This window comes from Tachyglossus aculeatus, chromosome 12, assembly GCF_015852505.1.
Source record: "Tachyglossus aculeatus isolate mTacAcu1 chromosome 12, mTacAcu1.pri, whole genome shotgun sequence".
In the NCBI taxonomy this organism is placed as follows: domain Eukaryota; kingdom Metazoa; phylum Chordata; class Mammalia; order Monotremata; family Tachyglossidae; genus Tachyglossus; species Tachyglossus aculeatus.
In genome coordinates, this window is record NC_052077.1 from 13329365 (window position 1) to 13342802 (window position 13438).

At 44.9% G+C, this 13438-nt stretch overlaps 1 protein-coding gene across 2 annotated transcripts in view; it reads left to right on the forward strand.

The window, feature by feature from the left end:
- GRID2 (glutamate ionotropic receptor delta type subunit 2) overlaps window positions 1-13438 on the forward strand; it is a 924709-nt gene that overhangs the window by 763681 nt on the left and 147590 nt on the right. For both annotated transcript variants that reach the window (XM_038755327.1, XM_038755326.1), the window contains exon 11: window positions 13055-13367. In XM_038755327.1, coding sequence (XP_038611255.1) covers window positions 13055-13367 — 313 coding nt within the window. The remainder of the gene's footprint in view (window positions 1-13054; window positions 13368-13438) is intronic.

Here is a 13438-nt window from a genome sequence, read left to right on the forward strand (position 1 = left end):
AGGAAGCTTCCTGGGAAGATTCTAAAGATTTTTCATTCTCTAACCCTGAATCACTATGGGACATAGGTTTCCATTCCATCAGTCCCAATCTCTGCGCTTTAGGGATAATAATAATAATAATGGCATTTGATAAGCGCTTACCATGTGCAAAGCACTGTTCTAAGTGCTGAGGGGGATAGAAGGTGATCAGGTTGTCCCACATGGGGCTCACAGTCTTAATCCCCATTTTACAGATGAGGTAACTGAGGCTCAGAGAAGTTAAATGACTTGCCCAAGGTCACACAGCAGACATGTGGCGGAGCCGAAATTCAAACCCATGACCTCTGACTCCAAAGCCCATGCTCTTTCCACTGAGCCATGCTGCTCCTCCAATAGGGATAGGATAGGGATATTCCCACTTGGAAATCAGGGCCACCGGGAGAGAGATTTCTCAACCCCAAGAACACTTCCCTAACCCCACCCCTATGTCAGAAACAGAGTTTGAGCTCTCCCTCCATTCCTATGGCTCCTGAATCTGAGGGGGCGAAAGGGACATGTAATGGGGGATGCTAGATCCCATTTTAAATCCAGCCACCTCCTCCATTCTGAGGCTCAGGATCCCTCTGTTATACCATGGCAAAATTCTACTGCGGGATGTGGTGGAGTGGAATAAGGATGGTACTGTCCTCACATCTTTTCGCTGTGCCCCTAACAACTCCAATTCCAGGGCTGGAAGGTGTTCAGATTGTGCTAATTTGTCTTCCGAGTTTCGATTAGCTTCGTTTAGCAAAAGGCAGGATTGATGCTGCAAAAGCAAAGCTTTTGTGAAGGTCCATCGGTCCATCAGTCCATGGCGTAGTGGATAGAGCATGGGCCTGGAAGTAAAAAAGGTCATGGACTCTAATCCCAACTCTGCCACTAGTCTGCTATGTGACCTTGGAAAAGTCACTTCACTTCTCTATGCCTCAGTTACCGCATCTGTAAAATGGGGATTAAGTCTGTGAGCCCCAGGTGGGAGAGGGACTGTGTCCCACCTGATTTTTTTGCATCCACCCTAGCATTTAGTTCAGTGCCTGGCACTTAGTAAAGAGCTTAACAAATACCATAATTATTATCATTATTATTATTATTTCTGGTATAGGTTTCCAAACGTTTAGTACAGTGCTCTGCATAGAGAAAGCACTCAATAAATATGATTGATTGATAGGTTTGGTGGGTTACCATCTCACCTACTGCAGGTGAAATCACAGTAAAATTAAACTACTCTAAAGAGGCCATGGCCGCAATAACATTAAAAAAAAACCCAGCCAACAGCACAACTCCTCTCTCAGAGTAACGAACAGCCACAGTCATCAGGAAGAAAAATTCACTGTAGCCCCACTGTTGAGATTAATAGATGTCCACCTATGGTGGTACAATGGCCACCTCTGATGAGATAGTGTCTTGTCTATAGGAATTGGTACCCGGCCACTAGAAGCAGCCTCCAACTGAAAGGCTCACCATCCGACTGGACATCCGTCTCTTCCGTGGATGGAGATGACATTCGATCAGTCTCCATGACCCTCGACTGACCAGGAAGAACTGCCTTCCAACCAGATGAGGTGCCCTGGGTTTAGTTAGAGCCTTGTTTGGAAACACACATGGACCAATCTCAAATGAGAATATAGTGGCAAGGGCAGTCCAGTCAAAGAACAGGGCTGGTGGAAAAATGGCTAATACTTTAGCAAATTGGAACAGGGGAGCTTAGTTATGGATCCACCAACCAATCGATCAATAATGTCTATTGAGTGCTTACAGTTTGCAGGGCACTGTACTAAGCACTTGGCAGAGTACAATATAATAGAGTTGGTAGGCACATTCCCTGCCCACAGTCTAGAGGATGTGCTTTGTAGTTGCCAGTCAGTCAACAGGAGGTCACTGCCCTAGGTCTGCTTACCACCCATTGACCTCACTCCAGGCTTGGAGATAGATCAGTCAGATCAGTCCGTCCTGGATATTTTAGGGGAAGATTCAGAGTGAATGACTACAGTGAGGACTAAACTGATCTTGTTGCCTTTCTGGGTTACTTTCTTAACACTCAGCAAAAGAAAAAAATTGAGGGAAACTCATGTTTTCAATATGAACCAATCAGATTGATAACATCATCTCGTTCAGCTTATAAACACTGTTGGTTAGTTGAAAGTGTATTTGGTAACACTAGGTATCAATAAAACTGCATATGCCTCGGAAACACTGTTTCTATTTGGCCTTGGCAGCAGTACTTCTAAACGTTAGTGTAATTAACATTTGTGGAGTCTAGATTTGAACAAATAGATACTGACTGCTATGAATATTTTGATATTCAAATGGAAGCCATTATTTCCTCCCCATTGTTTTAAATTAAGGCTTATTGAGGAGTCCTGACCAACTGTTATTTGCTAAGACAATATTCTTGGAAAAGAATGTGAGCTTCGTACATTGTGTTCTTAAAATTTTCTTGTGGTAGGAGAAAAACACAGAACCACACAAGTAATGTGGTCTCACCTAGGAAGAAAATTATATGACTAAATTTACTAGAAACATAGATAGGTTCCTTTCCTTAAATGACCTGTTTCAGCCTGGCCTAGTTGAAAAAGCACAGAATTAGGGGTCAGAGAATCTTGGTCCTGGCTTTGCCTCTTGCCTGCTGTGCGACCTTGGGCAACTCACTTAAGTTCTCTGTGCCTCAGTTTTCTCATTGGTGAAATTGTGTAGTAATGAGTAGCAGAGGGGAAATCCCTTTTGTCTCTCCCTCTCAGATTGCAATTACTTTGTGGTTCAGAGATCTTTGTCCAATCTGATTATCTTGTGTCTACCACCGTACTTGACACATAGTAAGCACTTTATATGTACCATAAGTAAAAACCAACCATTGGATCTTATCAGAATTTAAATGATCTCCGAGTGTGACAGATGTGGCCCTTTTTCCAGCACTGGAAAACTGCTCAATAAACTCTCGATTGTCCATGGTGTGGATGATTAAATTTACAGACAATGTAAAATAAAATCTTAATTTTAGCCAGAAGTCTCCACCTCTTTCCCCAACTTCTTTCCGAGGTGCTCTTAAATGGTAAAAATCAGCCAGTTGGACTTCCACTTTATCTCTGCTTAAAAATGACTTGTGATGGAGATTTGAATAAATACTGATGGTGCCAAAGAAGGGTAGCTAGCCCCTGCTCTCCGGCAAAGAAAATTAAGTTTTGGAGCCAGAACCAAAACTGGTTGGTACCGCGGCACCTCTTAAGACATTTCTTCTCAGAATATAGACTCTCCAGAGGCAAGGCAGGGAATTTGTTCTAGTGGAGGAACATGGATTCCTCAATAGGAGTGTCACCTCCAGAGAAGGAGGGAAATGATGATGGACACAGGGAGGAGCGCTGCCCTGGAAATATTGCCTTGGAGGCCCTCCGCCTTCTTCCCCTAGTGAATCCCCAGCTCTTCCATGGTGTGCTCATTTTTACTTGGCTAGCCTGAGGGAGAGGGAAATACAGGGAAGAAGTGGTGTCTTCCCCACTGAGAAGATTTCAAGGCCCAATGCCCCCAAGGTCGTGCCACCTTGACTGTGAGTCTAAGCTCTCTGGATCCAAGTAGAGTACCTTTATATAAATATCCGTAATGTATATATCTGTAATTTACTTATATTACTGTCTGTAACCCCTTCTAGACTGTTAGCTCACTGTGGACTTACAACTCTGACATACCGTACTCTTCCCAAGGGCCTCTTACAAAGCTCAGCACAAAGTAAGGCTTCAATAAATACAATTGATCGATTTTTTGATTGAGAGTGTGTGGAACTGAGCAATCTCTATGTCCAAGCATTTGGAATTTGTTCTCATTGGAAGGGTTGTAGACCCTAAATTGGTAGAACAGACTGGAAGAATGGTCATCCCCAGTTAGGATGGTGGCCTTCCATCATGAAATACTTCTGTGGATCCTGGTGCCCCTGTGAAGAGAAAGAGTCCTGGGCTGGATGGTTCATGGACATGGCCCAGTAATGGCATTGCTCATGGTTTATGAAATCAGACTAAAAATGAAATCAGAGTAAAAACTAGGATCACGAATATGCAGAGTTAATTCTTGGAGTCTCAGACCAGCCCAGTTTTCTGGAGTATTGCAAGGCATTTCCAGGATCCTGAACCAACCACCTGAAACCTGGCTCTCCTGGTGAAACTAGGTCATATAAGTAATTGTCCTTCTTATAGCAGGCAGACACTAAACTCCTTAAAATCATCCAAGCTAATTCCAATGAAGACTTTTAAATCAACAGCACCATTAATGAATGCAGTACATCAAAGCCTATGATGTAGTGACCCACTCTTATATATGGCAACCCGTCCGTGGTGCTAAGCTAAAATGTTATCACGATTTGGCCAGAGTACATAAATTAGGTACGCACAACTATTTTTGTTTAGAGAGAGATTGCATAAATCTACAATCTCTCTACACATATATAGAGTGGAGTGTTTGGTCTATGTGCACAACTCCTGAGGTTATCTTGAGAGGCATGTGGACTTTTGGGGAAGACTTAAAACACCCTCATCCTCCCCACCCACAAGTGTCTCTATGAACCAGAAACCACCTCCTTCCAAAGTCTACATGACCGAAGTATTGTGAGGTTCATTGTTCATTCCATCAACCAACCAATGGTATTTATTAAGCACTTACTGTGTGCAGAGCTCTGGGGTAAGTATTTGGGAAAATCCAATAGAGTTGGTAGACACAATCCCCACCCTTAGGGAATTTACAGTCTAGCTGGGGAGGCAGACATTAAAATAAATTACAAGTAGGACTGTGTCCATCCCGATTTTCTCTTACCTACCCCAGCACTTAGTACGGTGCCAGGCACATAATAAGAGCTTAACAAATACCACATTTTTTTAAGTAGAGGAAGCAGCCTAGTATAAGAATAGGTACATAAATGCTATGGGGCAGGCCATGGTGGGGTGATTACATAAGTAATTAGAGGGCGCGATTATATAAGTACTTAGAGAGGTATGGACTTTACTGGGAGCAGGGAGTTCCCAGAATGAAATTCCTCCTTCCAGTCCACCATTTCCAAATAATTCTGTGCTCATCCATTACTCAATATTAATCCAACGACCCTGCACAGGGGTCAAAGATTAAGAGAAGGAGGAAGAACCAAGGACCCTGGATAATGACCAAACTGTGTAATTAGACCATAGAGTCCAAAAATATCTGTAGAGAATTAATGTTGCAAAGTTGTGATGTGGCAATAACCTTGTTTTCAATACGTTCTAAGTTTAAAAAATATTAACAGATCCAGACCAAGCCTTATTCCCTGCACCTTTCCTCTTGTGATCGTTTCTCACTTCCAACCACATTTGTTTCAAAGAGAAATAATTAAGTTTCTTTGTGCAGGGAAGACAAATCAGCCTGAGAATTAATACTTTACAGAACACTTTACTTCCTTTGTATGATCAAAGAACTATTCCTATTTTTATGCATCATAGCGTCTCAGGGACTACTTTTTTTTACTAGTATTTGTTAAGTGCTTATTATGTGCCAGACATTATACTAAGCACTGGAGTAGATACCAGGTAATTAGGTTGGACGCAGTCCCTGTCCCACCTGGGGCTCACAATCTCAAGCCAAATTCTACAGATAAGGTAACTGAGGGACAGAGAAATTAAATGGCTTGCACAAGTTCACATAGGAAACAAGTGGCAGAGTCAGGATTAGAACCTGGATCCTCCTGACCCCCAGGCCTGTGCTTATGCTTCTTCTCATTCCTACATCACTAATGCAGAGACTGTGAACTACTCTATTACTCTATTTTAATAATGACGTGTATCCTCCTCGACCTCTCAGCTGCCTTTGACACTGTGGATCACCCCCTTCTTCTCAACACACTATCTGACCTTGGCTTCACAGACTCCGTCCTCTCCTGGTTCTCCTCTTACCTCTCCGGTCGTTCTTTCTCAGTCTCTTTTGCAGGCTCCTCCTCCCCCTCCCATCCTCTTACTGTGGGGGTTCCCCAAGGTTCAGTGCTTGGTCCCCTTCTGTTCTTGATCTACACGCACTCCCGTGGTGACCTCATTCGCTCCCACAGCTTCAACTATCATCTCTACGCTGATGACACCCAGATCTACATCTCTGCCCCTGCTCTCTCCCCCTCTCTCCAGGCTCGCATCTCCTCCTGCCTTCAGGACATCTCCGTTTGGATGTCTGCCCGCCACCTAAAGCTCAACATGTCGAAGACTGAACTCCTTGTCATCCCTCCCAAACCTTGCCCTCTCCCTGACTTTCCCATCTCTGTTGACAGCACTACCATCCTTCCCATCTCACAAGCCCGCAACCTTGGTGTCATCCTCGACTCCGCTCTCTCATTCACCCCTCACATCCAAGCCGTGACCAAAACCTGCCGGTCTCAACTCCACAACATTGCCAAGATCCGCCCTTTCCTCTCCATCCCAACCACTACCCTGCTCATTCAAGCTCTCATCCTATCCCGTCTAGACTACTGCATCAGCCTTCTCTCTGATCTCCCATCCTCGTGTCTCTCTCCACTTCAATCCATACTTCATGCTGCTGCCCGGATTATCTTTGTCCAGTAATATGCTCTGGGCATATTACTCCCCTCCTCAAAAATCTCCAGTGGCTACCAATCAATCTGCACGTCAGGCAGAAACTCCTCACCCTGGGCTTCAAGGCTCTCCATCACCTCGCCCCCTCCTACCTCACCTCCCTTCTCTCCTTCTACAGCCCAGCCCGCACCCTCCACTCCTCCGCTGCTAATCTCCTCACCGTACCTCGCTCTCGCCTGTCCCGCCATCGATCCCCGGCCCACGTCATCCCCCGGGCCTGGAATGCCCTCCCTCTGCCCATCCGCCAAGCTAGCTCTCTTCCTCCCTTCAAGACCCTACTGAGAGCTCACCTCCTCCAGGAGGCCTTCCCAGACTGAGCCCCTTCCTTCCTCTTGCCCTCGTCCCCCTCTCCATCCCCCCAACTTACCTCCTTCCCTTCCCCACAGCACCTGTATATATGTATAGATGTTTGTACATATTTATTACTCTATTAATTTTATTTGTACATATCTATTCTATTTATTTTATTTTGTTAGTATGTTTGGTTTTGTTCTCTGCCTCCCCCTTTTAGACTGTGAGCCCACTGTTGGGTAGGGACTGTCTCTATATGTTGCCAATTTGTACTTCCCAAGCACTTAGTACAGTGCTCTGCACATAGTAAGCACTCGATAAATACGATTGATGATGATGATGATGATATAGCAATAATTCTATTTAATTTGGTGGCATTGACACCTGTCTACTTGTTTTGTTTTGTTGTTTGTCTCCCCCTTCTAGACTGTGAGCCCGTTGATGGGTGGGGACCGTCTCTATATGTTGCCGATTTGTACTTCCCAAGTGCTTAGTACAGTGCTCTGCACACAGTAAGCGCTTAATAAATATGATTGAATGAATGAATGAATGAATGCTGAACATCTAGTGACCTAATACTATATACCACTGGGGAGATATCTTCCCAAGAACCACTATCAAAGAAAATTTCCATCACTTAGAACAGTGCTGGGCACATAGTAAGTGCTAAACAAATACCATTAAGTAAATGGCAAGAAGATGGGGCAACAGTGAAATGTGGGCCTTTGGTCTACAGGCATAAAGTGCCTCACAGACAACCCCCTCTAGGCCAGTATTGGCCTCTAAATGTCTTTCTTCACATTCAGTGGGAAAACTTGCTTATGGCTAATTTTTAAGCAAGGGTAAAAATGTTGCATAAGTACTTCCCCGTCCAACAATCTATTCATATCAGTGCCTTCACCTATTCAGCACTGTGAGACCAAGTACTTATGAATGATTGGATCAGGCTTTTTGAATGAGGCCAAGCACCCTAAGGAGTCAGTGCTTTCCCTGACCTGACCTGACTCTTCAAGGAACAATTGACATTTGGCCACCTGTGAAGGTGTCAAGCTCTGGTGAGCATTTCTGTGGTTTCAGGGCCCTGGGACAGGTCCCTGTCTAAGCAGTTCCACCACTATCTACTGGGTGACCTTGGACAAGTCACTTCACTTCTTTGTGCCTCAGTTACCTCATCTGTAAAATGGGGATTAAGACGGTGAACCCCAAGTGGAACAAGGGCTGTGTCCAACCTGATTAGCTTGTATCTACCCCAGAGTTTAGCATGATGCCTTGCAGCATGGCTCAATGGAAAGAGCACGGACTTTGGAGTCAGAGGTCATGAGTTCAAATTATGGCTCCGCCAACTGTCAGCTGTGTGACTTTGGGCAAGTCACTTAACTTCTCTGTGCTTCAGTTTCCTCATCTGTAAAATGGGGATTAAAACTGTGAGCCCCCCGTGGGACAACCTGATCACCTTGTAACCTCCCCAGTGCTTAGAACAGTGCTTTGCACATAGTAAACGCTTAACAAATACCATCATCATTATTAGTAGTAGTAGTAAGCACCTGAAAATATAAAAGCAGCATCATTGTTTACTGTACCAGGCCTATTAGGAGTCCTCCTAGTCATGGGGATACTGGTCCTAATCCAAGGGCATTGAAGCCCCTGAATTTGTGAGTTTAGGTAAGGCCAGGGGTAACCACTTGTGATCTGGTCTTTATCAATGCCAGCTGGGGAATCCAATTTAGTCCAGTGGCCTGAAAGAACTCTGTTATTCCATGGTGATGAAATATATATGAGCTCACTGTAGTCCCTGAGGACTTTGGAGGCACTGGGGGATATTCAATTCTGCTCAGCCTCCTTGAAACCCCTGGGTCCTTGTCACCCTCAGAACCGCAGCTGGCTAAGAGTGCCCAGGAAAAATGGATTTCCTGTTAGAAGTACTTATTACAGTGTCTGGCGCATAATGCTTAACAAATACCATAAGAAACAGTGTGGTCCAGTAGGTAAAGCTTGGGCCTGGAACTCAGAGAACCTGAGTTCATTCATTCATTCATTCAATCATATTTATTGAGCGCTTACTGTGTGCAGAGCACTATACTAAGTGCTTGGGAAGTACAAGTTGGCAACATATAGAGACGGTCCCTACCAAACAGCGGGCTCACAGTCTAGAAGACTGTGGAGTTCTAATATTGCCTCTACAACTTGTCTGCTGTGTGGCCTTGGGCAAGTCACTCAACTTCTCAGTGCCTCAGTTACATCTGTAAATTGGGGATTATGACTGTCAGCCCCATGTGGGGCATGGATTGGAGCCAACCTGTTTAGCTTGTATGTATCCCAGTGCTTAGTACAGTGGCTGGCATGGAGACAGCACTTAACAAATAACATTTAAAAAAATAAATAAAATAAAAAGGGTTTCCTGGTCCTCTATGCCCAGAGCTAGACCGGGTTAAGTATACCATCCATTCATTCAATTGTATTTATTGAGCACTTACTGTGCGCAGAACATAGTACTAAGCTCTTAGGAGAGTACAATACAACAATTAACAGTGACATTCCCTGCCCACATTGAGTTTACACTCTGGGTGGAGGGAGGCAGACATCAATAAAAATAATTAAAATTACAGATATATAACTAAGAGCTGTGGGACGGAGAAGGGGGAAGAGCAAAGGGAGCAAGTCAGGAGATGCAGAAGGGAGTGAGAAATGGGGAAAAGTGAGGCTTAGTCTGGGAAGGCCTCTTGGAGGAGATCCTCACCTCTCATCCCTCCAGCTGTCTGAAAACCTGGGGGCATCCACGCTAGCCATTCCAAACCCATCATGCTCTATAGTTGATTTGCTCACCATGTGAGCCATTTGAGTAATTACTGAGTTAAATATCCCAATGAGAACATCTAGGCACCACTGCTTTCTTTCATAAATAGGGCGACTGGGGTATAGAAATGCTAAGAACATCTAGCTAATCAGTCTGGGAGGCCTGACCCCAGCCTGGAGGCCCAGCATCTGGGAAACATTCTCTCCAAAGGACCAATTTGGGAGTTTCAATTCATATACAAGTAATTCTGTGATATTCAGGTAACACAGATTCCCTTTCATTCTGTGGCAGGTTATTAATCTCCATCGGATAGGAACCGAGCTTATTAGTTAGGAGAAAAAATACAATAGCAGAACACAGGCCTGTGGAAGGTGAATTGGCTTCAGAGATTAATTCTGGTACTTCCCTGTAAAATTATTATGGAGTCAGATGCTTCTGGTCCCTAAGGGACTCTCCAGCTGTCAGTGAGCAGACAGCCTGGCAGGTGTTGAGTTTGTTAGGGTCTGAGAGAGTGGTTGCAAGCCAGTTTGCCAGGAATGACAGAAATGGGACAGAGGTAGGGACTACTGTTAAGATCAAAGGCCAAATGGCTTCCCAGAGTATGGCAACCAGTAGACTGGGGCCCCTAGGTTGAAACTCAAAAACTCCAGGGTTCTCTCATCTTTGATTTCATTGCACAGGCCCAGCGAAACCAAAGATGGAAGCAGTTCATTCATTCATTCATTCAACTGTATTTATTGAGTGCTTACTGTGTGCAGAGCACTGTACTAAGCGCTTGGGAAGTCCAAGTTGGCAACATATAGAGACGGTCCCTACCCAACAGCAGGCTCACAGTCTAGAAGGGGGAGACAAAACATATTAACAAAATAAAATAAATAGAATATGTACAAATAAAATAGAGTAATAAATACGTACAAATATGTACAAATAAATACGCACATGTCAGATATTCATTCAGTCAATCGAATTTATTGAGTGCTTACTGTGTGCAGAGCACTGTACTAAGTGCTTGGAAAGTCCAAGTTGGCAACAGATAGAGACGGTCCCTACCCAACAGCGGGCTCACAGTCAGCAGAGGCTGTTGGGCTGAGGTAAATGGCTACTGAACCGCACTTCTCCCGACATCTCTTCACTGGCAAATGTGTGCTTGGGATCTTTCTTCTTAATCTTCTTATGCCACATAAACGGCTGCAGATGATGCGAAAAGGTCTGTATCCCACAATTCCTTCAAACATCATTGTTCCAAATCTCCAGTAATCCAGGGCACCTACACTTCCCGGGACTTTAGTCAAACCATCCATGAGAACCATCCTATCCCCTCCCCAACCTTGGTCAAACTTAACCCCAAAACCCTGGCCTTCCTCAGTGATGGGAGCAGAGGTGCTCACCAACCCCCTGTCTGGGTTCACTAGGTCCCAAACAAACACAGCTGGAAGTTCTGGTTTGGGAAGTGACATTAAACAAGCTATAACTTCTAGGCCCTGAGGACAGGAAGAATCTGGCTCAACGTCTACTCTATGTCCCAGGTGATGGAATCCCAAACAGATGAATAAGTGACCAGACTTTAGATGATGTTCATAGAGCGGTAATGTTAAATGCCCCTTTTATTCCACAAAGTGCTGAGGAGGAGACTTTCCACGGCTGAAGGAATCAAAACAGGAAAGTGCTCACCCAAGGGGGATGTGTTCTGTCCCTTCCACCTCCTGCATTGTGATGTTGTTCTGTATGGGGCTCCATCTGTCTTAATCATAGCAGTGATTCATTATTGCCCACAAGAAGCAGAAGCTTTAATTATTTTTATTAGTAATAGCGATGATAATAATAGCAATTGTGGTATATTTTAAGTGCTTATTACATTCCAAGCATTGTGCTAAGTTCTGGGGTAGATAATAATAGTATTTGTTAAGCACTTACTATGTGCAAAGCACTGTTCTAAGCACTGGGGGGATACAGGGTCATCAGGTGGTCCCACGTGGGGCTCACAATCTTAATCCCCATTTTACAGATGAGGTAACTGTGGCCCAGAGAAGTTAAGTGACTTGCCCAAAGCCACACAGCTGACAATTGGCAGAGCCGGGATTAGAACTCGTGACCTCTGACTCCCAAGCCTGGGCTCTTTCCACTGAGCCACGCTGCTTCTCTCATATCAGACACAGCCCTTCCCATAGGGCCTGTTACTCAAAGGGGATGAGAGAACAAGTAGTAGAAATAATATTCATTAAGCACTTCCTGGTTTCAGAGAACTGTACTCGGCACTGGGAAAGAGTAACCAAGAGGGAATAAGACAGGGACCCTGTCCTTTGAGGGTCTCACAGTCTATCAGGTTCTGACTGCCCATACTACAGTTGAGGAAATGGCAGTACAGAGAAGTTAAGCAATTTGCCCCAGGTCACCCAGCAAACAAGTGGTGGAGCCAGAATTAGAATCCAGGTCTCCTGACTCATAGTCCTGTGTGTTTTCCACTAAGCTATGCTACATCCCACTTGATGGACTCCCAAACTGATTCACAGGTGATCGGGCTTTAGTTGGTGTCCATTAAGCATAATGTTATCCCCACTTTGTTTCCAAGAAGTTCTAATTGTGTGTGCACTAAGGAAAGTAATCTTTTGCAAATCTTCTGTCCCTATCACTACAATCTGGTTGGCTCCCACGGGAAACAACAACCCGATTATTCTCCAAGAGCAGCCTCAGTCCTCTTAGTCTTTAATGGATTCCCGAAGGATTTCAGAGGTTGGAAGAATTAAACTCATCTTCCACCCCTGGGAGGATAGAGGAATCAGGGCAACGTAACAGGGGTGAAAACCAGAAAGTCAAATATGCATAAAATCTGTTTCTGTGCAGAATAGAGGCATCTCCGACACACAAAGCCCTAACCAAAGGTAATGACCAACTGTGGTGTTTTGCAAGAATCTCCTGTCACGGAAATGTTAAGAATTATTTCAGATTGGGGGGGAAATCATTTTCTGTTAAAATGTCTACATAAACCTTGCCTTGTATCACTAGGATAATGAAGGAGCTGATAGACCCGAGCAAGAAAACCAGAGCGGATTTCCTCCAGCCATTATCCGGGTGTGAAATATTCTTCCCTGATTTCATGTACACTAATAATGTGGGCAAACTAATTTGTCTGTGGCTGTTGGGACAAGGCTTGCTCTAAGAGGTGTAAGATTCATGGGGAAACTATTCTTTCCACGGCCAGTGTAGAGTTTCCCAGCCTTCCTAAAACAGACGAGAGCTATTGCCCGCGGCACCTGTGGGGGCTTTTTTTTTTTCCAGGATGAGCAGAGCCACAGTAAATCACGTCGGAGCCGAGATTGTATCCGTTGCTCATGCTGCTAATGCATTCCTTTCTCTTTCCATTTTTCAGCGAGCTGACATAGGGATTTCTGCTTTAACCATCACCCCGGCTCGGGAAAACGTGGTGGACTTCACAACTCGTTACCTGGACTATTCAGTGGGCGTGCTGCTCCGCAGGGCGGAGAAGACGATGGACATGTTCGCCTGCTTGGCCCCGTTTGACCTCTCCTTGTGGGCCTGCATTGCTGGGACCGTGCTGCTGGTGGGACTCCTGGTCTACCTTCTGAACTGGCTGAACCCCCCGCGTTTGCAGATGGGCTCCGTGACTTCGACCACGCTCTACAATTCCATGTGGTTTGTCTACGGCTCCTTCGTTCAGCAAGGTGAGGAGACTCTGCGGCTCAGTTCAGTAGCACCAGGAGTTGCCTCCTCAGGATTCTGTTGTCCTGGTTAT